The sequence below is a fragment of the Harpia harpyja genome, chromosome 5 (genome assembly GCF_026419915.1).
Source record: "Harpia harpyja isolate bHarHar1 chromosome 5, bHarHar1 primary haplotype, whole genome shotgun sequence".
Classification (NCBI taxonomy): domain Eukaryota; kingdom Metazoa; phylum Chordata; class Aves; order Accipitriformes; family Accipitridae; genus Harpia; species Harpia harpyja.
In genome coordinates, this window is record NC_068944.1 from 66,732,864 (window position 1) to 66,760,761 (window position 27,898).

Genomic DNA, 27,898 nt, shown 5'->3' on the forward strand with positions numbered 1-27,898 from the left:
CGGGAGGTGGAGACGGAGACGGAGGCCGCGGCGGGCCGAGGGCAAGGCGGCCGCTGGTCCGGAGCGCCTGCCGGTGGCCGGGCCTGCTCGCCATGAACATCGACGTGGAGTTCCACATCCGCCACAACTACCCCTGGGGCCGGCTGCCGGCCAGCATCAAGCAGGTGCCGGCGGGCGGGCAGGGTCCGGGCTGCCGAGCTCCTGGCCCGGGGAAAAGGAGAGCGGGAGGGCGCCAGGCAGAGTGCGGGGAGACGTGGGGACTCAGCCCTGCCTGTCACGGGGGAAGGCAGGCGGCCCTGGCCACGGGGGCCGTGGGGTGCCTGCGTGGGGGGGAAGGTGCGTGGCTGTGGGGAGAGGGGGGATATGGATGCGGGGGGGGGGGGCCTTCTGTGGGGGGAGAGGGTATGAGGAGGGTGTGGGGTCTGCATGTGAAGAGGGGGGGACGTGGGGGTGCACGGCCCTTCTGTGGGAGGGGGGGGGATGTGTGGGTGTGTGGTGTCTCTGTGGGGAGAATGGGATGACAGTGGTGTGGGGCCTGTATGTGAGGAGCAGGGGATATATGTGTGTGTTCGGGGGGGGCCTCTGTCAGCAGAGGGGGGGCGTAGAGGTGGTTTGGGGTCTCTGTAGGCAGAGGGAGATGTGGGGGTCCTCTCTCAGCTTGTGCAGACTCGAGACCAGCTGAGGTGGGTATCCCTCACGCAACCCCTGAATAGCGTGAGCTGAACCAGGACAGGTGTCGTCAGAGACTTGTGCAGCCCAGTGTTTTGTTAGCCAGGGAACTGTGACAGTGAGTGGCTTGTGGAAGAGAAAACCTCATGAAATTTTGATTTGCTGGATTTAATGGGCCTCTGATAGCAGAGGAGAGGTATTGTCTTAAGTCAAGAGGAGGTTCTTGTTTCCCAAGTCTTATGTTGCTTGAAAGCAAATGCTGTTAAACAATTGCTGCTCTTGCACAAAGGAAGGATGGAGAGAATGAGTGGTGGCTGCAGGCCCTGAGTAATTGAATTCCTTGAGTTTGAGATTTCAGGAGCTGTAAGAGGGGCACGAATGATGATTTCTCTTTACCTACCCAGCTGAGTGCCATACTGTTGGCTATGTGATTCTGGATAGAAAATATACCAGTAGTTAATGCATTATTTACTTTGATGTAACTTCTGGAATGCTGTTTTGTTTACTTTAGAATAGTCCTTAATGTTTTTGTACTTGGAGCAAATACTCGGATACCTCTTTGGATATTTAATCAATTATGAACTGTGTCTGTGATATCAGGTCTTTCTTTTCTAATACCCGATTCAGCAGTATGTGTGCAACTTACTTGTAACTTAAAGTTACTTAAAGTAACTTACTTTACTTGCAGTAAAGTACCTTTTAATCTGAGGATCTTTTTTAATATGAGCATCAATCAGGGAACCAGGAGGGTGATGGTGGGGGAAACAAACCCAGATCGCTTGTAGAAGAGTAATACCAGATCGCAGAGTAGAAGAGTAATATGAAGAATTTTGAGGGGACAGCTTTTGAAATAAGGCATTTAAAGCATCGGCCAGAATTCTCTTTTTATCTTCTTCCGTGATAGTCAAGTAATGTGCTGTGCTTATGCCTTAATCTTGTGACGTAAGATCACTTGATTGCCTTACTTGTGTGAAGCTACAACTTGAGCTGTTTCGTTATTTTTTGCATTATAAGCTTCGTAGGTGCAGCGGTTGAAGCTTCACGTATCATTCACCATGCTTGGTTTATGCTACACTAATTCTGGGTAATTCTTCAAGGCTGCAAGATGCTGAATGCTTGGTAAAATGCTTGATGCTTCATGTCTTCTAAAAGACAGTTAAAAACTTCTGATTTGAGAATTAGATGCTCCCTTTTTTATTAGAACGGTACTAGGAAAAAAAAAAATCTAAAGATTATTGCTTAAATCTGCATCCCGTGTAGAGAGACCTATTTAACTAAAAATACTTTTGACCTTGTACAGAGACTAAAGATACTGTCACTGTATTGAACTGGGGGACTCCCTGAGTAAGGACAACTGCCTGCGTATGTTTCCTCATAAGACACTTTGCAGTGATTTAACTAAAAAGGGTTTTGTGCATGTCAGCTAAAAGGCCTTTATGTTTTCAAGGGTCTTGGAAACTCTCAGAGGGAATATGAAAGGCAGGTCGTACTGTACAGCATCCGCAATCAGTTACGATACCGGAATAACTTAGGTGAGTAAAGAAGCTAAATAACTTCTGATTGCTTCCTGATTCTTCTGTGTGGAAGCTTGTCTTTTACAGTAAAATTGCAAGAACTAGTGCTGTTCAAAGGTCCCTTCTTCCCTGAAAAGAAATACTTTTAAATGACAAAAGATCAAGAAAAGTCTTGACTTTTGTGTCTGTTTGGCAGGTTTTCTAGTGAAGTACTCTTTAAGATTACTGAGTTGGCAGGTGGAACTGAATTCCTGCTGTAGTTATGCTCCCCTTTTCCAAGAAATTAAGAGATGTTACGAGAGGATTTGACTAATAAAATAAAGCCTATCACTAGATGAGATGCAGACAGTGGCCCTGACTCAACATGAGCTATTGGCTATGACTTGTTTGCAGACTTTCAATTTATTTTGCATTGACTGCATCCATTTGTCTTCCCAAAATAGATAACAGTTTCCATAATTAAAAGATAATTTTCTATAGCCTGCATGAGTTCTCTCTCAATGGGGCACTTCCTGGTAACGTGTAAAATAAATCTGCTCTGTTCTAATGTCATCCTTAAAGGCTCTGAGAGTACTTGTATCATATGTAGAAATCCTTGGATGCTGAATGCCCTGCACCAGTCCTTTATTTTGTTTTTATTTTTCTGTCAATTGCCATTATACTATTTTTAATCCTTTTGTTGTAACACTTTTTTTTTTTTTTAAATTGAACATCATAGAACAGTGTAACTTTTTTTTTCTCCCCTTGTAGTTAAGCATGTCAAGAAAGATGAACGGAAATATTATGAGGATCTGTTAAAATACAGTCGAGATCATCTCATGTTGTACCCTTATCATTTGTCTGACATCATGGTAAAAGGTCTGAGGGTAACACCATTTTCCTATTACACGGGCATAATGGAGGTGAGTACAAAACTGTGGCGAGAATATGTTGTTTTCTGTCCTAGAGATGTTGGTAATGGTGCTGTAATGCGTATGAGGTAGTGTCACGTAGTTTCTTTGGTTTTGGGTAGGGTCTGCTAACGTGTAAGGAAACAGTAAAGAAAGTTTCCGGAGAACTACTTGTACCTGCAGTTTTTTTCCCTTCTGCCCCTATTAGCCTTTCAAGAGCTGGACTTTGTCATGTGGAGCTGGGGTGGGACTCACTCTGAGGCCAGTCTTTCTCTTTTGATGTTTGAGATTTGTGACTCTTCACTTCAAACTGTAAAAGAAATACCTCATTCTGTTAGATTAATAAACGAAAGAGAATTACCATTTTTAAAAACCAGCACATTTGAATGGTTATTTTCTTTTTTGTTCTTTAAAAAGGACACTTAACGATATTAGAAGCTTTTTCAAATGCTTGAAGCAGATCCTTTTTTATGAGAACAAAGCTGGTTCTGTTTTCTGTCAGCACTCTGGCAACCTTCTTCTATTTTCATTGGATATCAGAAGTGCTTTTTTTCTTATTTTGTGTGTAGTGATTGCAGACATAACGGATTAGTTGTTAGCTTATTCTGTTATTACTGTTATTCTGTGTGCTGGTTTTTTTTTTTTTTGAAGACAGATACAGGATTTTGTTTATTGTTCTTTCAATCAGCATTTTTCTTTGTAAAGCTTACATTAAACAGAAGTCTCATTTTTTAATGTATTTAACTTATTATGTAACAGGTAATCCAGTAATTGGCAAGTTTGATATGGTAACTGACTTTAATAGATTTGTTTTAATTTCATTTTGTTCTTAAAAGAAAAAAAAAAGGCAGACAGAATTTTGGACCTGCTTCTCTTGAAATGATGACTTTCTTGTTACAACTAAGTTTTCTTGTCTTTTTAAGGATATAATGAACAGTGAAAAAAGCTATGATTCATTACCCAACTTCACTGCTGCTGACTGTAAGTATTATCTAGTTGCATTACTGCTTTCAACGAGTTAAAAATAAGGGGCTTCTGAAAACGGATTTATGGGCATCTGTTTGCTTGAACATAAGCATGTGAATGAAGGTGTAGAAGCATTTAAATAGTGATATTAAGGAGTGTGTGCTCTCCATCCAGAGTTCTGTCCATAAGGTCAGCACTGAAATTAGGCTGGTTTGAGTACAGATAGGCATGTGCAAAACCTTGTGCAGCTTCTGTCCTTGCTTGTATTGCATTCCTGTTTGCTTGGAGTTCTGGGTGGAAAAATCTTACTGGCTGTTGCGCCATCAGCAAGCTGAGCTTCTGGTCTTTTCCTAATGTGTTTTTTGGCATGTGTTGGGCAGAAACCTTTAGCAAGATGCTGAAAGGCTGTTGACAGTCCTTTGAGTTAGCATCAGTGTGAATTGAGGGATGATGTACCAGAAAAGATAGAGAAGGGAATCTGGTATTTTATGACACTCCTGGATGTGCCAGATGTTTTATCCTGTTTTCTGTTAGACCGTTGTGGGTATGGGATGGGGAGATTAGGAAAACAAAAATGTTGAACCTGATGGAGAACAGAGTAAGAGCAATAGCCTACTGATAAGTCTTGTAGAACAAAATGGAAACTGCTGGCGTAGGGAGGGTGTTAATCAAGCCTGCCACTGAGAAGTTATTTATAGCTAAAAACTTCATTCCTCACCTTTGGTATGAATTTATAAAGTTGTCTTTAAAGATAGTGTGTAGTCAGGGGAGGAGTAGCCTGCAGCTTTTGAAAATAGTTGGGTTTGGTGTTCTTTTTTTTTTTTGTTTTTTTTAAAGGATATTGTCAATTAACTCTACTGATTTGCCTCTATGTAATGTTTACACTGGGGAAACAGATAATGAATAACTTTTTTCCTCAGTGCCATGTAGCTTGTTGGAAATCTAGTGTTAGTGAGGAGTATGAAGAGAGGAAAGGCTTCCCTGTTTTTGTTTTTTTCCCCCCCTAGTAATTCTGTTATTTTAGCAGCAGCTGCAGGTCAGTGACTGCAGTATAATTAAGTTAAACATGTTTATTAACATTTTATCGTAAAAACTGTTGTCAAACTAGAAAGTTGGAGTTAAAACTCAGGAGAATATGGGTTGAAACGAATGAGTAGTTTTCCAGTATCTGTTCATAGTTCCTTAATGGTCGAAGGATAGAGATCATAGAATTAAATTTTGATTTGGTTTAACTCAACTATATTTTAATCATCTTCCTTAGAGGCTTATGTGGCCTTTTGTGCTCTAATTTTTAGTTTAGAGTTGTAATCCAGTGTGTGGTGTGGGCCTTGTTAGGGGGAAGAAAAACTATCGACCAAAGTCTGGTACAACTTTAGTTGTGTTAATCTGAAGCATAGTTACTACCTGTTGATGTGAGTGTAGGAGAGATAGGGATTGGATTATTCCCTGCTATCTTGTGACTTGAGTGATAGGGGATTTTTTTTTTTTGCCCATACAGAGTAAATGAATGGGGATGGATTCTGGTTTTAGATGCACATGGTTCTCTGTCAAATTCAGTCAGAACTGAATTTAGCTCCTATAACTATCCTTTGGGGAAGAAAGAGTAATTAAAATTATTATTATAGACGTAGGTCTGATTCTTTGAAGAATGTTTTATGTATCTGCAGCTTATACCTGTCACGAGAGAAATAAAATCTTACTTTTTTCAGGTCTAAGACTCCTTGGTATAGGAAGAAATCAGTATATAGATCTAATGAACCAATGTAGGTCTTCAAAAGTAAGTTTGTCTTTAATTACCCCTCCCTTTCCTTCACCCTTCCCTCCCCTCCCATATTATTTCATGGGAAATGAAGAATGGAATAATTTCATGGGCCTGGTTAGTTTAATAGTGTGGCTAATTAAGTGTGACATAGTGTATTGCTAATTATATTGTGTTTCCTGAAGTTAATAAAGAGCTTTTTAATTTAAAATTGACATATAGCAAAGAAAAAGATATTGAGTGCTACATATTTTTTGTTTTTATCCTATATTTTCAGAGCTATATTTACTCTATGGCACCAGATAACTAATGTCTCCTGGCCAGTATAAACATGGAGTAATGATACTGGTTCTGGAAGAATTATTCCATGTTTCTATGGGTGCAGTTGAGATCAGAGTTTATTCTGGGACAGTCCTTCATCTAGGTGTAAATTTTTGTAGTACGTATGTTTTTCACTAAGACAATGGCAATGAGTCTGAATAGGCATCCTTGCATGTGAACAGCACATGTAGAAAACATTGTAATGACTGTTGGTAGAAGTAGGCCCTTTAGTTCACAACAGTTCCTTCCTTTCTTCAGGAAACTCGTTAAGTGCTCTTGCAGTAGCTTCACAGTGCTCCTTCAACCAAAATATGAAGCTGATAGAGTGAACCAAAAAACAATGGCTATACAATGGAACAGAAGCTATTTAGGTGTATAAGTAAACAGTATCCTCCAGTTTTTCTTTCCTGGACTGACACTCACTGTACTTTTTTAGCACCATGCTTATTGAGGATGTGTTGTCCTTTAAAGTACATAAAATATATTCCTGAAATGTGTTTAAGATCATTGAAATTCTTTAAAATACCCCATTTGTATACTTTTGTTTGTTGTGCTCTCTTACCTGTTCATATTAGAAAATGTCATAAATAGTTTAAATTTGGACTTGATCCTGATGTGTTAGAATAGTGTGGTTTTTAATTAGTGACACCTACAATATGGATGAAAATAACAGTATCAGATGTAAATAATTTTTTTCCTTCCCATTTTCATGTGATTTGAGAGAGGAGGGAAACTTACTAAATGACAAGGCTAATAGTATTTGCATGTGTCCAGTCTGTGAATATAATTTACTTAAAAATGGATGTTCATAAAAATCAGTTTATATAAAGGTAAATGGCTGTCTGCACATGTGAAGTGCTCTTTATTACTATCTCAAATGGACTGTACCACTGCAGAAATTTTTCAGAAGGAAAACTGCTCATGATCTATTACCCGTGAAACCCGTGGAGATCACTATAGAAGCGTGGTGGGTCGTGCAGTCTGGCTACATCACTGAGGATGACATTAAGGTATTTTAGTGTGGATTGCATCTCTACTTTTGGTTGAATACTGATAGTCCCTGAAAACAGGGGCTTCATTTTGTGTAGAGTACACAAAGATTATGTTGCAGGTTTATAATGACTCTTATATAGAAATAAAGATTGGAACTAGTGGAAATTGTGATGTTTTCTTTGTTGACATATTCTGCCCTCTCCCTCCTTTGTACTTTCTGCACTGTATATGGTGCTGAGGTGGTTTTGCATCAACCAACCTGTGGTAACTAGTGTTCATGGTAACATGCTTTGTAGGGAACAAGCAACAAAATGTTTTCTTAAATTTCATGTTTAAGCCCTGACAGCTCAGTTTTGACTGAATCTTCACCTTTAGTATAATTAGAATCAGAATGTTAGTGGACTTTATTTGATATATATTTTCATTGTTTCTGCTCCTCGTGTCTCCTTATTTTTATCATTGTTTGCACGTGAAAAACTTGTGAGCTGACTTAATGTTTCATCCTCATGCTACTTTCATTCTCACAGTTTCTTTTTATAGTCAGCTAGTCGTTTGATCTGGGTTTAATTCCTTCTCTGTAAGTCTTTTGTTTAGATTGGAACATATTTAAAGCAGTGATGGAATCTTTTTTTTGGCTACTATTTGGAATATCTTAGGCAGTGGCTACTTATATTCTGACATCCCATCAACCCAGAGTAGTTAACCTGAAGCATATTACTTTGATATTGTAAAGGACCTCTTTTTAGAACAGTTCTAGTTGTGTGGTTGAACACTCAGTTTGAAAGTTTTAAAGAGCAAACCTATTATACTGTGGACTTCACTTGCCAAATACCTGTGTGATTAAGTACTAGAGCATGCATAATTTTGTGCGGGGACAAGAGTAAAAAATTTGAAGGCTTCAACGGGAACTGCAGTGAATTCTTCAGTGCAAGTATTTTGATCAAGACCGTGGGTTACTTCCTATATTCTTACATTACTTATGACTGATATAAGGCTGAAATATTAGGGATTTTTTTGAGTGGTGTTAATTAAGTTGCATAGACTCTTTTCTACAAAAGACTAAGATGATTTCTTTTACCTAGATTTGTACTACATCTGAGAAGTCTGCTATTGATAAGATAATTGATTCAGGTCCTCAGCTTGCTGGTTCATTAGACTTCAATGTAGTTCACAGTAAGTTTTTAAAGAACGTCCTTTTCTGTTTGTGGATTTTGCTTAGTAAATTCTGAGAGTAGTGTCTGAAAACTAGGAATAAAAGGGGATGTAGAAAGCTGAAGCATAAGAGGAGGTAAATACTCCAGAGCTTGTACAGATTGCAGTCTAGATTTCGTAAATGGTTTAACAGTGAGCCATTAGCAGCTGTTGCTCTGTTATTGTTTGATTCAACAAATTCATTCATTAGAAACTGTTGGTAAAGATTGCGGGGGAGGGGGATGTAGATTAGGCAAGAGAAACTAAAATTAAAAATGTCAAGAGTTGGTAATCCTCGGTGGTAAAACTTCACTCCTTGCTTTTCAGAGAAGGAGAGGTTTTGTGGTTTTTTTGTTTTTTTATTTTTGTACTGTTTCAACACCGTAAAAATGGGGCTTAAATCTAAGAGGCTGTCTTGTTTCTCAAAGGTCTGCAACCGTTACTGAAAAACGGTGTGCATGTGTCTCCCCATTTCAGGGTAACAAGTATTAAATATAGACAGATCATATTAGGCAAGGGAGTACAAATTCACTGACAAACTCCTCCTTGAGAAGTCTGTCTGTAAATGCTTGGCTTACTACAAGCAATTGAACTTATGCACTGTAGTTTTCCTAAGAAATTGCGGCAGAATTCCACTGCCTGTTACTGAAGCAGGACAAAGCAATCAAAAAAAAAAAAGTGAGGTAGGTGAAATTCAAGCTTTGGAGTGGATCCTAAACAGTATAGGGCTTAAGAAGATTTGAATTCTGAAAACACTTCATGATCTTTCTCTATAGATGGCCTGATGTTGCTTGTAGAGAGGGTTACAACTCAGGTTAGTAGGTTTAGAAGGATCTAACATACCTTTCTACCCTAACTCATGGGTAGAAAAAGAATGTACAGATGATGAATGTAATGGTCTGCCAGCAGGATGGAATTTTATGGGGAAAGTGGACTGTTTAGTCCAAACAATGATGCCATCAATACATTTTGGGTACAGTAAGTGCAGATGTATCAGCTATGAGAGCTGAATCTGAAGGAGAGACAGTGAAAAGCACCTTTAGCATGTTGATGGCCTGTAATATCCTGATCCATTAAAGGTGGTTTGTTCATACACATTAGTTTGCATAGCTGAGTATATGTCACTGCGTGTGCTGAACAGCAGTTGTATTAGCATGAATTCAGGTTAGTTGTTGGTTTAATGCAGGCATTTTATTTAAGATCTGATTGGGGGGTAGTAATTCTGTTAGATATACTACAGATACATACACATGCTATAGCGGGGCTGAGCTCTGTGTGTGTGTGTGAAACACACTGACAATTCTACTTCAGGTGTTTAATAACACTTCACCTGAGGGTTGTTGATACAATTCCTCCCCGCTGTAATGAATATGGTGTAGATGAAGTGATCTTGGGTAACACCAAAGGAACCACTGACAATAAATTGGGCTTATTTTATACTGTGTAATTTATCTTTATGCTTTACTGTTAGAGTACAGCTGTTACAAACCTTAAAGTCTAAAGATAACCATGCTGAAATGTTTTGCCCCTTCCTTAAAAACTTCTCCCTGGCTTATCTACTCTGCAGAACTCAATTGAGGTGCTTAGCACTCAAATCAATCTCATGTGGGGAAAGTGTCACTTAAAAATCTACCATATTATTGTCTTTATTGTATGCAATGTCTGTCTATATCTGCTGCAGCTTTGCTGATGCCTTGTGCTGAAGTGTCACAGAATTTATCTTTGCAGTTGTTTATAAAAGACTTTCTGTGAAGATGTGTGGGAAGGACATGTGAGGACCATCTGAACTGATGTGGTTTAGTTTGTATCCTTGCTGCTAAGTGTGCAAGTTTCAGCCTGAGTTAGGGGAGAACCAAAATGTAGCCAGCATCCTCAGCTGACAAAACTAATTCAGGATAAAAAACCCACTTCTTGACAGTACAGTGATGATGGTGAAAACTAAGTTAACATTTAGGCAGAGATGCACTCGTCTTTGTCAAATGTAGCTACTTTGATCTGTGGTCATTATACTGTGCTGTCCTGAAAGTACTTCTAGAGCTCCAAGTTTATTGCATCAGACTGCAATTAAAGAACTCTGGTTTAGGGTGACACCTGTTTAATATTAGATGTGGTTTATTGATCCATGCATTGCAAAGTAATACGCTACTGTGGAGGCTATTAGGAAAAATTACTGAATTGGCTGATGGGGAAGCCTACTTTGTATCATTAGTACTCTGGAAAATGCTTTTTTTCTAAAATGATGTGCTTTTATTTATAAAGGTTTGTATAACAAAGGATTTATTTACCTTGATGTACCAATATCTGATGACAGCTGTATAGCAGGTAAGTAAATATTTAATGGTACTATACCTATGTTTTCTTGGTTTTGTTTCAGTTATCCTGTAGTTCTCTGTCTTGGAAGCTGCTTGTCTGTGTGCATGAGTTTGCTTAAACAAAACATTTGAGCTATGAAATTTTTTCCTTACTAAATGTTTTCAACAATATTAAAACGTTTTTATTGTGTATAGGATTTATTTCAACTTGAATTCTTAGGTTATTTTGTATACATATTCAGATAAGATTAAAGAGTCATGGCATGAATTAATAAGTACCCTCCTATATGTTTGTAATGAAAAGGAAGAATAGCATAGAGAAACATAGTTGCCTTACCAAAAGGACATGGGGTTTTGACTCCTATTTTCTAGACAGATGCAACTTTTTTGTAAGTATTGGTTCCATCCTTCATGGTCTTGTCGCCTCAATTGTAGTCATGTACTGTCTGGGGACTATGTAGGAGCTTAAACTAGCACAGCATATGGCAGCCCTTTGAACAACTCCTTATACTATGTTAGTTCTCAGGGGTTTCTGAATTCAGTGTAAACTGCAAAGACATAAATCATTTGGAACCTGGCCATGCAGAAGTACCTGTCATTGCTGTAGTAGAGATCAGTTAAGTGAAAGTCCTCTAAATACAAGAGACTCAGTGCTTAGATAATAGTTTTGGGAGTATCAGCTCTGGCGTGTGTGGGTGGGGTGGGTTTTTTGTGTCCCACTCCAAAGCCATGATTTAATCTCCATCCACATTACAAAATCATTTTACAGGCTGGATAACTGGAAATTATCTGTAGTGGATGAGTGAGAGAGTGCAAAGCTATGATGTCAGGTAGAGTGGCTTTAGTTTTTATAAGAAAATACATTGCCAACGATTACTTTTCTTAAGGAGCAGGAGCATTTTAAATACCGTGTATACTGTCTTTAGGCTTTTATTCTTTGTGACTGGGAAATCCTCAAAATTACAGGTACCACGAAAACTAAAGAAGTGTAAATTTATTTTTCCCTTTTAATGCAGTTTCAGTTTAATAAAGAAAGTTACCAAATTGTAATTTTGCAAGTAATTCTTCTTTTTAGTGCCACCACTTGAAGGTTTTGTGATGAACAGAGTGCAAGGTGATTACTTTGAAACGCTCCTGTACAAGATATTTGTTTCAATAGATGAACACACTAATGTGGCAGAGGTAAGTAAAACTTGCCCTGTGTCAGGGAGATAGGAGTATTTGAAAGGGCTCAAAGCACTCTGCTGAAAATACTAAAGGCAGAGATGTGGATCGATATCAAGTTATTTTATTTAGAGGTATTGCCAGGCTTAGGATCCAACCTGTTTCTTTTATCCTGAATGTAACTTCTACAGTGCTTCAGGCTTGAAGTGCTTCAATTCAGTGAAACAATTCCATCAGGTGGAATGAATTTATACAAAGGTGACTAATGGAGACTATTTCATATGACCTAGAACTGGAACAGAATCTGTTTTGCTAGTGTGAAATAAAAAAACTTTTTTTTTGGCAATGAAACATGCAGGGTGTTGGCTTAAAGTAGGAATAACTTTTGCATATTTATAACTTTAATATGAGAAATATGTTTTCTTAAGGTTTTACTCTTAAAACTTGGTGAATAAGTGCCTGAAAAATACCCATTAAATATATCCAGGATTTGTTTCTCTCCTTGCCTGTCTTCTGACGTACATGATTAACCTAGAAATGACACAGTGGAAGATAACCTTGTATTTCTTTTGCGTGCTCTCAAGTGTGGCAATTATGAGACTTCGTCCACTTTTTTCATCACTTTCGATAAAGACAAAATTGCTCCTACCAGTACAGGCTGGGTTTAAAAATAAGGAAAACCAACAAAAAGATGCCGAAGACCACAAGCAGGTGAATTACCCTGGATTGTTAATACTGTATTGTTGATTCTTCTTTTTTTTTTTCAGCTTGCAAATGTCCTAGAGATTGACTTATCTTTAGTAAAGGTATGTGTGTACAATGCATCTGTTGAACTTTATATGGAAAGTTCACTGTCTTGCAACATGGTTTCATATAGCAGTGGCTTATTACGTGTATGTGTGTTTCTTCAGAATGCTGTGTCCATGTATTGTCGGTTAGGCTTTGCTCATAAAAAAGGCCAAGTAATAAACCTGGATAATCTTCATCCATCATGGAAGAATGTTCCTTCGGTAAACAGACTGAAGTAAGTGTCTTCATTCTTTCACAAGACTTATTTTTCTCATTGAAGAGAAAGCTTAGAACCAAAATCTGATTTTAAAGCTATTGATTGCTTTCTTTGACTTCTGCAACAACAAATCTCACTTGGCTTTCTAATGTGTATAATGACAAGAATAGTTGATCTCCTTTAATCTGAGGATAAGGGGTGGTAATTTACCCTGGAAGTTTAATGTACTACTTTTGTTGCTGTTACTTAGTGCTGGCTTTTTTACCTTTAAATGCCTAGTTGCTCACTTCTGAAGCAGATAAGTGTACACTTGCTTTAACTCCTGGGGCCAGAAATAACAGCTGTTACTGTGCTAGTACAGAGACAATGTCTCTTGGCACTGCTGTCAGTGAATATGTACATAAAGTTTGCTTGCTTGTTGTCAGGTACTGTTGCAGTTCTGTCACGAATGCCCTCACGTATATGCATATCTATATCTAATCTTGGGAAAGTGATGTTAAAACCAATCAACAGAGGGTTCTCCAACTTGGAGTGCCAAGTTGCATTAATTAAGAACTGTCAGGCACTTTTAGTTCAATACCTATTAAGCCATTTAAAAGGGCTGTTGTGCCTGAGTTCTCTTTTAATGCTAATTCAGACTGTGAGAACAAAGTGAATTAGATTTTTTTTTTCCATTGGATTCTTCTTCAGCAATGATGGTTTGATTTTTTTTTTTTTTTTGGATGTCTTTTTCAAAATCTGGTATTTTCAACTCCCCAAATAAACTTTTCTGCTGAAGCTGAAGCAGGACTCTGAGGGACATCAAGCTTGACTGGTTTAGGGCTTAGAAGTATTGAAAGGCATGTATCGGGTATGCCTGTGCATGGACTAACTAGCACTGGAAAGCAGAGATAGTTCTCTGGTGCTACAGTGACCGATAGATGTGGATTTTAATTCACATTAATAGGAGTACTTTGGACCCTCAAAAGATGCTGCTTTCATGGGACACTGGGGAAAACAGAAGTCCTATACAGGAAGCTGGGTCATCAGCCACAGATACAGATACCAACAGTCAAGATGATCCAGGTTAGCACTAACAGTAAACTGTAATACATTAGGATCAATTATTTTTATATTGCTAGAGTGCCATAGGCTGTAAAGGGGTCTAGAAACAAGTAAAACACAGATTGTGTAGATCCATTTTTCATATGGAATATACAATGGGGGAGGCGGTGCCTACTTCTTGTTTTAAAATTCTTTAGCCAAATGGCTTTTTTTCTGAAGATGAGGCTGATCTGTATTATGGATGTCAATTGACGCAAAGATACCAACTTCTGAATTAAGTCAATCAGTAGTTTAGTAGTGATAAGGGAATTCTGTTCTACTCAGTATGGCAATAACTAACATGTTTTTTTTCTCTTCTATTTTTTAATAGATTTGACTTAACTTGATGATTTTATTTTTAAATAAAACCAATGTTATGATATATTTTCTTTTTGTTCTCTATTAGCTGAAACAGCCAGCGTGAGCAGCCTGAATCTGTCTAGTGGACACACAAAGCGTATTGCCTTCCTGTTTGATTCTACTCTCACTGCCTTTTTAATGATGGGAAATCTTTCACCAGTATGTCAAAATTGTTCAATGTATTATGTCAAGAATAAATATGTAGAGCTTTAGAATACTTTGACTTCAATATGATACAGCTGTAATTATTTTAAAAAACTTCTGTATTGTTTGTTGCTAAGAAATGTTTTTGCTTAATAAAACTTTTACTTGCCCATTCCATTCTCAAAGAATTAAGACAGTTTTGTTTTGTTGTTCCAGAACTTGAAAAGTCATGCAGTCACTATGTTTGAAGTTGGGAAACTGTCAGATGAGAGTCTTGACAGCTTCTTGGTGGAGCTGGAAAAGGTAGTCTGTTACATGTTTGATCAAATGCTTTTTCAGCACTTGAAGTGTTAAAGGGGCCAACCCCCCCCAGTATTTTCATTGTGTAAAACTGCTTATTTAGCAATACAATGATAAGAACAAGCACCTTATCATACCAAACCTAAGTGGTTCAGTTAAAATGTTTCTTATTTACAGCATTTATACCTCTAGTGACTTTCAGGGACACACTGTGCATGTATATGAATGTGGTGAGTAAAGTGAGTTCATGAACTACATTTGCCTGAGTCTGTGTGTACACACATCTGCATTAGGGCTTGTTCAATGGAGATAACTTTCCTTTTAGTAAGGTGTTAATATTTCTGAAAGTCTGCACATCACTTTTGTAGGAAAATTTGACCACTATGTGCTGGAATATTTAACCTATCCACCTTTTAAAGATAATTCTAGAAGGACAACTGTAGAATTATGTAGGAGGACTGCTGTTAATTGCTGTATCATTTTATACCAGTTAGGATGACTGGACACTTAAATCCTTTTACCTGAAGACTGAGTTGTAGTTCTGATTTATAGATGTTGTCTTTGTGTACTTTTTGACTGTTTGACTAGCATGGCCAAGACTTACTTTTCATTTAATAGTTGCTGTAGAACACCTTTGCATATAAGATGCAGGGCTGTTACTCAATTACGAAGCTTTAAAATGCTAATTTGTTAATCTTTCCTTTTGTGTAATTGATGTTTGTGGAAGCAACCTGCCACTTGTATGCATTTATTTTGTTTCTTGTTTAGGTTCAAAGCACAGGTGAAGGGGAAGCACAACGGTACTTCGATCATGCACTTACACTGAGAAACACAATACTGTTTTTGCGGCATAATAAAGACCTAGGGGCGCAAGCTGTACAGCCTGATCAACCAAATAACGGTACTGTGAATGCTTGTGAGGAAATCCTTCTAAGTTTGTTTACTTATCTGCCATGGACTCAGCTTTCTGATTAAACTGCTGTTTCAGAAAGCAGTCCTTATCCTAAAATTTTGAAGCCAAAACATCACTTTTGCATCATCCTTTGAGCCTGCATTACTGGGTTTGCCTGTTGAGTGACATTTGGGTGCCAAGTCTTGGACTTAACTTCCAAAGCAACAGATTAAAGCACAATGGTGGCAAGACAAGCTGAACTTGGGAAAGAGATTGGTTTTGAATCCTGTGCTCCTGAAGGGCATAATAAAGGAGTCATTGTTTATTCAGAGTTGTTCTGTCAAAGAAGCATTTTTCAAGTCGTGAAAGGGAGTGTATTCTTCTAATGGGGGTAGATTTTTTTTTTTTTTTTAATCTTACTGAACTTTCTCAGTATCTCTGTGCTTATTTCTGGGATCAGTTGGTGAGGAGCAAGCTGTAGTTCTGTGCCAGGCAACCCTGTATGACTGGAATTGCTGAAATTATGTACAGATTTATTAAAATTCACCCCAATAATTTAAAACTTAGTTGTGGAAAATATCGTATTCATGGCTTAGCAGGGGAGAATGGAAAACCTGAAATCATATTTTGGGTTTTATGTTCCATCTTAAGTGATAATTTAAGAATCTTACGTTTTCAACATAGGGTTTCCCTTGGACCTCTTACGATGTGAGAGTTTGCTCGGCTTGGATCCAGCTACCTGCAGCAGAGTTCTCAACAAAAATTATACTCTGCTGGTTTCCATGGCACCACTCACCAATGAAATTCGACCTATTAGCAGCTGTACACCCCAGGTGAAAAAAATACTGTGGGTTTTCCCCCCAGTATCTAGTAATGTAATATAATATCTTCTTAATAGCTTTGTTTTGAATACATCTGTTGGATGTCCCTTTTAAAGTGACTCAATTATTGGCATGTAGAATAGTATTGCAATTCACCTAAAAAAAAAAAAAGTTTAGTGAGGAAAAATGTGAATACTTAGGAAATTAAGTTTGTTTAATTTATTAACAGTTTATCTGTTCAAGTAGAGTCAATGACAGATATCTTGTTCTTGAATTTATATTAATAGAAAATACCTTACTACCACCTTTCTGTGATGAGTCTTGCAATTAGGCTAAGTACCTAGAATATCATAAGTAGCAGAGTAATACATTTGAACTCCTGTTCTAGATTTATATTTCTTTAAAACTGTTGATTCTTAAATGATATCTGTAACATATAATAGCTGCAATATTAAGTTATTTCTAATTTCTTGAATAATCTCTCTTCAGCATATTGGACCTGCGATACCAGAAGTCAGTTCAGTTTGGTTCAAACTGTATATTTACCATATAACTGGACAAGGACCACCCTCTCTGTTGCTCTCTAAAGGAACACGTCTTCGAAAACTTCCAGACATTTTTCAGGTAGCGTATGCGTGAATTTATTCTCCCTCCCTTCTCCAACCTTTTCAAAGATATGCTGTACACTATTTAGGGATAACAGTTGAAGTCAGAGGTACAATTCATTATAGATGATGTACCTTTTCTAGAAGCAAGTTTTACGTAGCATCTTGATTTGTTTCCTTTCTAGGTTCTGAAAAAGGAATGCTACTTACATCTCTCTTCTTGTCACAATGTGACTCCAGGGTATTTGATACCACCCCTTTCAATTTTAGTGTAAAATGTGGTACTGCAGTCATTGTGAATTTAAGTTTGTAAGCCTATCCCTAGAGTGTGTTACAAAGATGTAGAAGAGCTATGTCAAAAGATACACACCTAGTATATTGTCCTTTTTCTAGTATCGTACAAGGAAGGACTCTTCTAGATATAACTTTGCTGGGTTTTGGAGATGGCTAAGGTGATCACTTCCAGCTTGTCCACTTTAGAAATCTGTGATGGAGACTTTGAATTTTTAGGCTGTAATTCTCCCTGCAGTTTAAATGATGGAATAATTTAATAAAGGTTGCACTAGGTTGGACAAAAGGTCTTCCTAGCCCAGTAGCCTGTGTCTAGTGGTGGCTGGAAGTAGGAAGAATAAGCACAGTACGTAATACTTCCTCTTAAGACCTTTCCAGCCCACCACATGTTCTGGTCTGGAACTTCCTGAGCTGTATGTTATTTTGTGTATATAGAGGTTGTGGAATTCTTGTCTCTGCAGTGATCAGTTGCTCTCCCGAATTCCTTCCAGCCTTGAATCCACCTAACTTTTTAGCATCTGTACAGTGCTTTGGCAAGGAGTCCCACAAAACAGTGCAGGTGTTCAACTCATGCCTGAAAGACTTCAGATGCTGCCTTCTCCCATTCTGTCTCTGAGATGCTAATAAGGACAAATGTGCCACAAAGGAGTACTGTTAGGTATTCTGTATACTAGGCAAACCTAGGTGGAAGTGGCCATGGCAGCTTCTGAACTTGCCTGAACCAAAAATAATTTTATCTGTTGACTTTGATTTGAAATGCTGCAGATGCTTAGCGGCATTTGGGTCTTGCTGCTCACAATAGAATTAATAAAATAATGTTGTTCAAATTTATAATTGCAGAGAGGCCTCTACAGTTCTCATCACATCATTCTGAGCAGATACTTGAGGAGCTAAATACTTTAGAACGGTATGGAGACATTCAGAGAGGGATGTGCATTCTTTGGTGTACCTACATCAGCAGTCCTCTCTGGCTCTAGGATTTGTAGATGTATTTTCCATTCCTCAAAGCTCTTTCACATGTTCCTTCCCTTTCAGATTTCAAAAATTTTGTAGATACCCATATTTCGAAGACTTACTTTAAGATAACATAGGATTAAGTGAATCAAGGCTTCTAGAGCAGAAGGCATTTTGTGAGGCCATTGGTGATGAGCTTGATTCAAACCTTAGTCTGTCATTAGCTTAAATTACCAGTAAATGTATAGATTGTGCACTTCTATTAGTAAAAAGCATTCAGTGTGGTAGCCTTGGAAAACTTAAATACTGCTTGAATATCAGTGTGCTGATAGGTCAGGTTTTCTTGTGCTGAACGATCTCACATTCTGCACAATTACAAACTTATTGGAGCTTTTTTTCCTCTCCATGCATATGTGAATGCTTCTGCTACTGTTTTGGAGTGTCATTTTCTTAGGGAACTGTCAAGACGTTTCTAGAAGTCTTTCAGAGATGCAGGGGAATTCAGTCTTGAAAACTGAGAAACTAGGAAATTACTTCCTAGTCAGTGTTCTTGTCTTCCTGTCCCTCCCCCTTGGATAGGAGTTTTGGGGATTGATATATCTTTGTTCTCTGTTGACAGTGTTTGTTTATCTAGCTTATATTTTGCTTTTAAATTTATGCTAGGACGCTGCTGCGATGGCCACGTAGCTCTAAAGGAATTGGTGACTGATATCTCCTGTTCAAAATAGCATCTTAGCTTTGAGGTTGGCAAAATTCTGTCTTTACCAGGAATATGAACATGAGTGATCCTTGGTACAAAGTATAACATTGTAGAGTTGTAGTTACCTGTGGTAACTTCCTATTTGTAACAATATGCTAATGCCTAACTCCACTATTTCACTTTATGTGCTTTGATAGTCCATTACTACTGTAAATACTCTTAATTTCTCTCTTCTAGGGCTACGATCGCTTACTAATAACATCTTGGGGTCATGACCCAGGAGTAGTTCCTACTTCAAATGTGCTCACAATGTTGAATGATGCTTTAACACATTCTGCTGTTCTAATTCAGGTACAGAGTGCTCTGTATAAATGATGAAAACTATGCAAAATTTTTTGAGTTAAGCTGTTACGTGGTAGAGGAGATTAACAGTGTAGGAGAGCTACGCTTTTGCCAAGAGCTGAAAAATATGTTTAACTTCTGTAGCCAGTGCTGCTATGATTCAGTGGTGGTCAAGACATGGGTTTTGAACTGAATGCATATTATATATGCATTATTGCATTATGGGCAGACATAATAGAGTTTTGCTAGCTAGAAATGAGATGTGGATTTACGAGAGTGTTGGGGATATAGGAAACTGGAATGAAAGTGGAGAATCCACAAGCTTTTTAGACAGCAGTGGTAAAAGGAATAACAGTTCATACTCCCAATTACAAGAAATGCACTTTTTTGGAGTGCATGGTATTTAGCTTTTACAGTAAAGTATGAGCAGAACATGCTATTGATTACAAACAGCAGAAATAGTGGGTTTGTCTATTTAGAGAAGTAAAATAGCTTCCTCTTCTGTTTCTTCAGTTCAGCTGAACTCTCAGAACTAATCATTCAGATAGATGTCTAACATTGTAACAAACGTAAAATTACACATTCTCAAAGGCCCACTTGTGACAGCCTTGACTGCTCAAAAATGTTAGGTACTTAAGGGTGGAAACTGGGTTTGCTCCACAAGTGCTCAGTGATTAGGAAATCTGTTTATAACCAGTAATTGGAGAGAAAAATTGCTGCTCTTCACTGAAGTTTAACCTCACGGTGTTTACTTGCATGCATTTTGGGGGGAAGGGTGGGGTATTTTATTTAATTACTTCAGCTAAGCAAGAACTTTAATGTATAAATATCTCATTCTGGTTATTTGTTTCATCAACTTGACTTGTACTCATTAAAAGGGAGCGCAGGTAGGACTAAGCTAAGCTGATGAGTATATTTTTCTGTTCCTAATTTAATTTATTGGTGTTCAGGGTCATGGCATGCACGGAATGGGAGAAACAATGCACATACCTTTCCCATTTGATGAAGCTGAGCAGCAGGGAGGTAACTGACTGTCTTTTAATGTAATCTCTACACCACCATATTTTTCTTGCACTCTACCTTGTGCAGTAAGGTTACAATAATCCTTTTAATACAAATTTTCTTGGACTTACGAGTCAAGTTAGATGAGAAAATTGAAAGGATATTTGAATGGTTGACAAGTCTGTTCTGAGCTTAGAGATACGGTCTTCTTCCTTCTATCTTCTCTGTCCTAATTAGACTGTTTTCTAGCCTTTCTTCTCACCTAGCACAGATGTAAAGAAGTAACTTCCACAAACACCTTTGAATCTTTCTTTGTGCGTACTTGCTTATTAACTGCATAAATAAATCTTCCATATATTCTATTCAGCGTATCTTAACTGTAAGACAGGTGAGACCAAAACTGAACAAACTTATCTTGATTAGTAGCACTAGGAACTATTATGGAGGTTTTTCCTCCGGAAGAGCTTTCCTAGCAAAATCTACTATTCCTTCAAAGTGTGCCTAGCTCAACTGGTTTTGAAAGGCAGGAATGAACATGTTCTGAAATACTCCTTGATGAGTACGACACATGCTTTGCATAGTTGAGGCCATAGCCTTCCCAACTGAGAGCTGTCATAAAAATGTGAATTTCCAGGTATGAAATCTAAAATTATTTAAGCTACAACTTAGCTTTACTTCTAGTTGGCCTGGATTTTTTTAACTTCCTAATTTAGTTTTTACTGGGTTCAAAATGAGTTACTTTTATATTTGCTCTCTCTGGGATGTCTTTCTTCCAACTTGATGCTAGGTTAAAAAGCTTGAAGGCAGAATCTCTAAGTTCTAGCATGAACAACTCGATGTTGAAACTCCTTGTTAACCTCTAATACTGTATTCTAATTCTTCAGAATTTCAGATATGTGGAACATGTATCTTGTATTGAATTTACCATAAAAGACTCTGGCACTGAAAGAGCTGGACATCTGATTCCTAGCTGAACCTTGCCATCCCTGCTGTCTGTATGTGTCTGTGTGTGAGAGAGAGATCGTCTTCTGTTTGTATTTTTCCTTCTCCTTGGCTCTTTTATTGTACTATAAAATGCCCATTAGTGCTTGGTGTGGGAAGACTGTGATCACTTACGTGTTATCCCAGATCTACGAATGTGATCACTAAGATGGAGCATTACAAGAGAGAAAAAATCCAGATAAAAAACTTAGCCTGGCTTAGAGATGAACTATATGGTTGTGGATGAGGCTTCTTGTAAAGTAAGCTGGAATATGTGTTGTTTTCTACTAGATTTCTCTCGTGTGAACATGGGCATTCATACGGCTTTAAAAATACTGAGAAACAAAGTAGACTTGCAGCATTTTTGTGGCTATGTCACTATGTTGAATCCTTCAAGTCGGCATGCTAACAGAAAGCTGAGCGATGCTTCTGATGGAAGAGGTGGGTTAATAATAATGTCTTTTTTGGCTGCGTTCCCTTAATTTCACATACAATGACTTTAGCAAAGGTGAACAAAGGATTAAATACTTTGATTTGGAACTCTGCAAAACACTATCCAACACAGGTAGGAACCCTTTTTGAGTGTGAATCTGTTGGCAGTAGGCTTGCTTCCTAATTCTTGTTTGCAACTAGTTCAGAAATAGCACATACAAACTGAAAATCACTGGACTAGAACAGTCAACAGAAGAGAAAAAGAATAATTTCAAAATATTAAAAGTAAATTGTGTCACTTTTATATGCCAGAACTTAACCTTACATAAGTGTGTTGAGGATCCCCAAGTGACTCTTTAGTCCTAAAATGAGTCAGACCCTATGTTTCTCCGTATCCCTTCCTCCAGTTTTATAGCTGTATAGTCTTTGGGCAAAGCTTGTGATGTTTCTTATGTCAGGTGGTAACTATACTTATATTCATCTACATGCTTATGTAAGAATTACTTTACCTTTAGGAGAGGCTGAACTAGCGTCAGGATCTGATGTAAATGGGAGCACAGAATCATTTGAGATGGTAATAGAAGAAACCTCAATGGATTCTGCAGTCAAGCAAAGCCTTGAAGGTAAAAGCATGACAAAAGGCTTGTACTAAACATTTTCAGTCCAATGAGATAGCTTGTTTTTAAGGATCTGAACACATTCTTGTTTGATTATTGTCTGGGACAAGTGCAATACTAACTGTTCTTCCTTCTTAAAATTCAGATTCCCTTAAATCTTTGATCAGTTCAGTAAATGAACTGTCTTTAAAAGTATGAACTGTCCAGTGGATCCTGATCTGAGATAACTGATTCTGGGGTCAATATTCTTGCTTTTGTCTTTTCTTAAAATTTGATTGTCTCTTGGTTTTCTTTCTGTAGTACCCACAACAGAACTGGAATGGGTTCCCCTGGAATTATGCTTTGGCATTCCACTATTTAGCTCTGAGCTGAATCAGAAGGTCTGCAGAAAAATTGCCACTCATGGATTATGTAGAAAAGAAAGGTGAGCTGTAATTTATCAGCTACAGATTTAACAGGTTGTATGTGTTATGTCCAGAGCGTCTGCAAAAAATGATACCTGCAACTCTAAGAGCAGACCTGAGCTAAGTTTCAAAGTGTACCTAATTCTAGTGTCTAAGGTGGTTGCTTTTTGGCTCATTAATACCAGCTATAATGTATAATCTAGTAGTCCTTAGTTGTGAAGGTTAAGATTAGTCAGTTGTTTTAGTTTCTGCAAGGTGAAATTTAATTCTTTGTAGTAAACTGTCTATGAACACATCAGGAAAAAAAGTAAATTTGGGTGTCTTCCTACTCACTTCCCCTTCCTAGCCTAGCATAGACTTTCTTTCCTCCTCCTAACTGTTCTGGGGTGGCGGTGAAAGCTTACTGGTAATGCTTTGATATAAAACGCACTTAGTTCTTGTGGAAATTTTCTTTTGCTATTGGTATCTTATTTGCTAAGTTTAGTCATGGCTTATCATCAAGCTATCTTCTGCTTTTTACTGTAGCTTTTCTTTATGAAAGATTACTCTTTCAATGGTGGGGTGTTTGTTTTTTTTTTTTTTCTGTTTGGTTCTTTGTTGTTTTTTTGGTGGTTGACCTGCTTTTTTTACAGTGTGTAACTAATCTGCTTCTTAAAAGTCTTGTTACCAGACTGTCCTAGATAAGAATGAAATATGATAAAGTCTAATATATTAATATCTTATGTAAAATAGCATTTTTCAATTACAATAGTTTCACTTTAGTGCGTTGTAAGTGGTAGGGAAAATAGCATTTAGCTGACTAGGCTCGAGCAGATGAATCGAGCATCTCTTCAGTGATGACAATATTATCAAGCTTTTTGTGTGAAAGCTTTTAACTTTGTCACATAGTGTTAGGTACTACTAGAGTTACTTGTGAGGAAGTCACTATGGTGGTACTTGTAAAAATTTGTGCACCTTGGATATAACTTCTTCTCTTTTGTTTTTGACAGCCTTCAAAAACTCTTACATTCCAGTAGAAAGCTGTCTCTTCAGGTCCTTAATTTTGTTCATTCATTCCAGGTAAGGAGCAATAATCCAGATGTAAATCATTCTGTATGGTCTGTCATCCCTTTTTGCCTTCCTACTTGCCATTCTTGGGTGTATGGAAACATACGTGGCTTGTTTTATTTGCTTTTTCTTTAAATTGTAATTGTATTAAGAGCACTATCAGCCTCAAATTCTACTGGTAGCAAAAAGTGAGTACTTCCTTATCCCTTTTCCAGCCTTATTTAATACTTGTCTCTTAACCTCTGTGGTTGCATCTTGTGTGTAATTAGTTTCTTTTTTTTATGGGATTTGCACAGCAAAATTGTTCTTCACTCTTGTTGTAACACAGCCTACTCTGCTGGTTACTTGGTCGCTTCTTAGATATGTCAGGCAGATTTACTGCAAGCCATGGATATGCTAATCTTTTGAGATTTTATCTGCATCTCAAGTCAACTGTGTTCCCTTAGGAAAAAATTAAATACATGTAACTGGTATGAAATACATGTTATTTTTGCACTTGTCCTAAGTTCCTCCAGAACTTGGTGTTGAATGAGTATAAATATGTAAAACTGCATACTCTGGCAGGATTTTAAGAGCATAGGTAGAGAATAGGGGTCTTGTGTAGCAAGCAAGGAGGAATGCCAGGTCTGCAGCCTGCTATAACTCTACATGGAAGTGTATGCTAGCAAGGCATGTCTACATGTAACATGGAATCTGCTTAGCTGCTTATGTCTTATGATACTTTTCTCTAAAATTCTATCTTTCAGTAAGGTAAGGAACTTGCAGGTTTCTTAACCAGGTGGTGTTATGGATGGTGTGATCCTGAAACTGCCTCCTCATGGGAATATTGGAGATTCCCAGTAGGTTTGAAGCCTTGAAACCATCTGTCAAACAGTCTCAAGTGACTTCTGTCCTAATGTCTTAGGTGTTATCTCCGAGATACACTTTTCTTGGTAATGATCATAGAGTGAAAAAAAGAAGGTGCTGAAGTGTTTTTTAAGCTGCGAAAACCAAACTTGTGGGAAATAAAACTAGTCAAAAGATGGTCAAGTCAGTGCCTCCAAATACACATATACCTCTTAGCACAGTATGGGATAAATAGCAGTATGATAGCTGTCCTGAAGATTTTATAGCTTTAAATTCATTTTGCTAGGTCTTCCCTTCAATTTTAAGCCTCAGGCTTCCATGAAGGTTTCGTGGAAGCCAAATAATGCACGCACCAATGCAGCTGAGGCAACTGTATGCTTATTTCATGCTTCCTTTTGTTTATTCTGTTTTTTATTTCCATAATGATTTGGTGTTTATTGCATTAAAGTAACACACTTCAGAAACACTAAGTGTATTGGCAGATTAGATTAGCCTGTCATATTCTATCTGTTAAATCCTTCCTGTCATATTCTACCTGTTAAATACTTTATTGTTTGTCTTGTTTTTAAGGCACTTTTTTCTTCCTTTTGCTTTTAGGAAGGTATTGCAACACTGGATCAGCTCCATGATGCTGGTTCTTCAAGCTTGCTTTTGCAGCCTATTTCTGCAGATATGGGTGTTCCACTTCCTGCCAAGAATCTCATGTTCAAAGAAGGTGTATTATCTGAATGGAACGGATGGTCCCCTTCCTCAGTTTTTTTCAACCACACCTAAGGAACAGGTCAAATAGGGATTCTCATGCATTGATCACTGAATGCCTTTCTTCTATTATGGTTAATTCCTAGTGCCAACCACTAAGAAGTGTACTGCTGCTGCAGCATAACCCATGTAAAGGTAGTGTAACAAAAACGTGTTGTGTTGCAGTATTGGGGAAGTGCTTAAACCAACCGTCTAGAACTTGTTACTCATTACTGCATATCTTGCTGCAACAGAGAGCTTTTTAGCTGTCAGCACTATTTTTATCTTGAGACAATCTTTCTTTTATAACTAAACACACTGTTTCTAGGCTTTCTGATGATTGTTAAATTTCTATGCTGTCACCACAAAATTGCAATAGTAGTTTTCTATGTTCGTTACTCAGACATAAATTCTGTTTAGTTTTGTACTGTATTACTGAAAATCTTTCTGTATAAAGGTAAGAGATTTGGCTCTTCCTCTGAAAGCTCAGTGATACTGTTTAAAAAAAAAAAAGTATCATGGTGATATGGGGCATTAAGAATTGTTGAATTCTGCAGTTCAGCTTAACACTGGGGACTTGACAAATCAGTACAGTGGAAAGAGATTTGGTGCTTACAGGAGGCTGAGTTAGTGCAGACTCAACGGCCTGCTGATGACTTAAGGCCACTTTGAAGATGAGTGGTGCACTTTCATCTCTGGTAGAATTTGATGGAGGTGCAGAATTATGGAAGGGCTGAAGTGGTCGGCTCTGTTCATGGGGTTCTCCATGATAATATGGATTCGTCTTGCTCTTTGTATGGAACCAGGAGTGTCTGAGATTTGATCACACTGGGAGTTAGTCCCTCGTTGTTATTTGAAGCTGGTGATGATTGCTGTGGGAAAACTCCTGATGTCATAAGTTGAGTTTAAGGTAGATAACTAGATCTGTCCTGTTGATTAATGTTTGAAAGAACAGAGCTCTTGATTTTTCACATGACAGTTGTTAGCAAAGGAAGATAATAGCAGAGGATGTGTAGGCAGAGACTTCTCTGCATCTGTTTTCCTTGAACCATTACCTGCTGATTATGACAAACGTTAACAGTGAGCTGTTTCATCTAAAATCATGTTCTGGCTCTATTTGTAGGGGATGATTTTATGTAGTGTGATTTCACTTTGTTTATATTAGGCATTAACAACTTTCTGCCAGCTCAAAAAAAGTCTGTCCCATTTAACACACAAGGAGAACTGGAGATGTAAAATGTTAGGACTTTTAAACCAGCTGTCTAAAGTACTCTGCCAACTCTCTTCTTTACTGGAACTTCCTTGTTTTAAATAGTCATAACTAAAAATGACTTAACCATGCTGTCATTACTAGCCTACAATATGTAATGGACGAAGAATCTGTGGCATAGATGATGCTGGACAACAGCAAGGAGAAAAATGGCAACATATGGGTTTGTATCCTGTTCTGTATGGCTGTAAGAAAAAACATCACAGAATTTTGAAAAGGACAAACATACCATGATAGGATAATGCAGTGTCTTCAGTTAAAACTGTGAAAATTCCTTTTTTTTTTTCTTTTGCTTTATATACATTCCTAAAGTGTAAGTGTAGGACTTGTGCTCTAAGAAATGGAAGTCTGTAGTACTTCAGTTTGCTCAGTGCCACTTTCTTACATCTGTTTTGGTTTTGTATTTTACCAACAGCAGCTGAACTTACTATTCTGCATATATTACAGAGTTAGCTTATTTATATAAAATTGGTCACTTACACTACAGTGACTTTTGTACTGGACATGCATACTCTCCATAGCGTTTTTTTTAAGTTGCCTTATTTCCTTCAAAAGAAATTAAAGAGGAATTAGATGCCAATCTTGTAGAAATGGCAGAGGAAACATTAACTGTGAGAATTGTCATGTGGAGATTAAGCCCATATCTAGCACTGTAGAGGAGCTAAGCAGTGGTGATGGCTTACACCTTCAGTACTATAGATGTTACTTTAAATGCTACAGTGAGCTGTAGTAGATGAGCTAGTTTGGCGTATTGTATTGAATTTTGCCATGCACTGTCTATACTAGTACGTAAAGTGATGATAGTGCAAGTTGTGCGGAAGTTTGAAAATGGATGAAAATTTCTTGTTCTCCCTCTGTATTTTTCAGTGTTACTAAGTGAAGGATACCCTTTCTTATTACGTTGTCTAAAGTAAAGTTTCTAAATAAAAGTAGCCTGCTCTTCAGAGTTGTTTAATACCCATAAATCTTACAGTTAATGGTGAAAATTCCAGATACATTGCAGTTTTTTAGAACTCAAGCCACTCTAATTTATGTGCTTCAACACTAGTTTAGGAGCTTAAATGTTTGAGTCTGCATATCTGAAGTTTACTGAATAGATTGCAACCAAAGAAGTTCATAAATACCTGAAACTCAACTACAGCTCCAGTGCTTGGGATGGTCCAGAGGCTTTACTCAGTATGTGACTATTGTTTTAAATATGGTGTAAAAAATAAGATCTCAAAGATCTTCATACCAAAAGAATCTATTTTATATTGTATTGCAAATAAAGACAAATTAAATCAA

The 27,898-nt window shown here is 37.7% G+C and overlaps 1 protein-coding gene across 1 annotated transcript; it reads left to right on the plus strand.

The window, feature by feature from the left end:
- FAM91A1 (family with sequence similarity 91 member A1) lies at positions 1-27,898 on the plus strand. Its single transcript, XM_052787227.1, has 24 exons — positions 1-164; positions 2,117-2,201; positions 2,934-3,085; positions 3,997-4,054; positions 5,749-5,816; positions 7,016-7,129; positions 8,195-8,285; positions 10,563-10,625; positions 11,691-11,797; positions 12,547-12,585; positions 12,691-12,803; positions 13,732-13,850; positions 14,275-14,387; positions 14,589-14,675; positions 15,441-15,573; positions 16,249-16,397; positions 16,875-17,009; positions 19,173-19,286; positions 20,228-20,300; positions 21,552-21,701; positions 22,208-22,315; positions 22,610-22,733; positions 23,703-23,772; positions 25,204-27,898. Exons 1-24 carry the CDS (start codon positions 93-95, stop codon positions 25,378-25,380), a joined length of 2,514 nt encoding a protein of 837 aa, XP_052643187.1. The 5' UTR covers positions 1-92; the 3' UTR covers positions 25,381-27,898.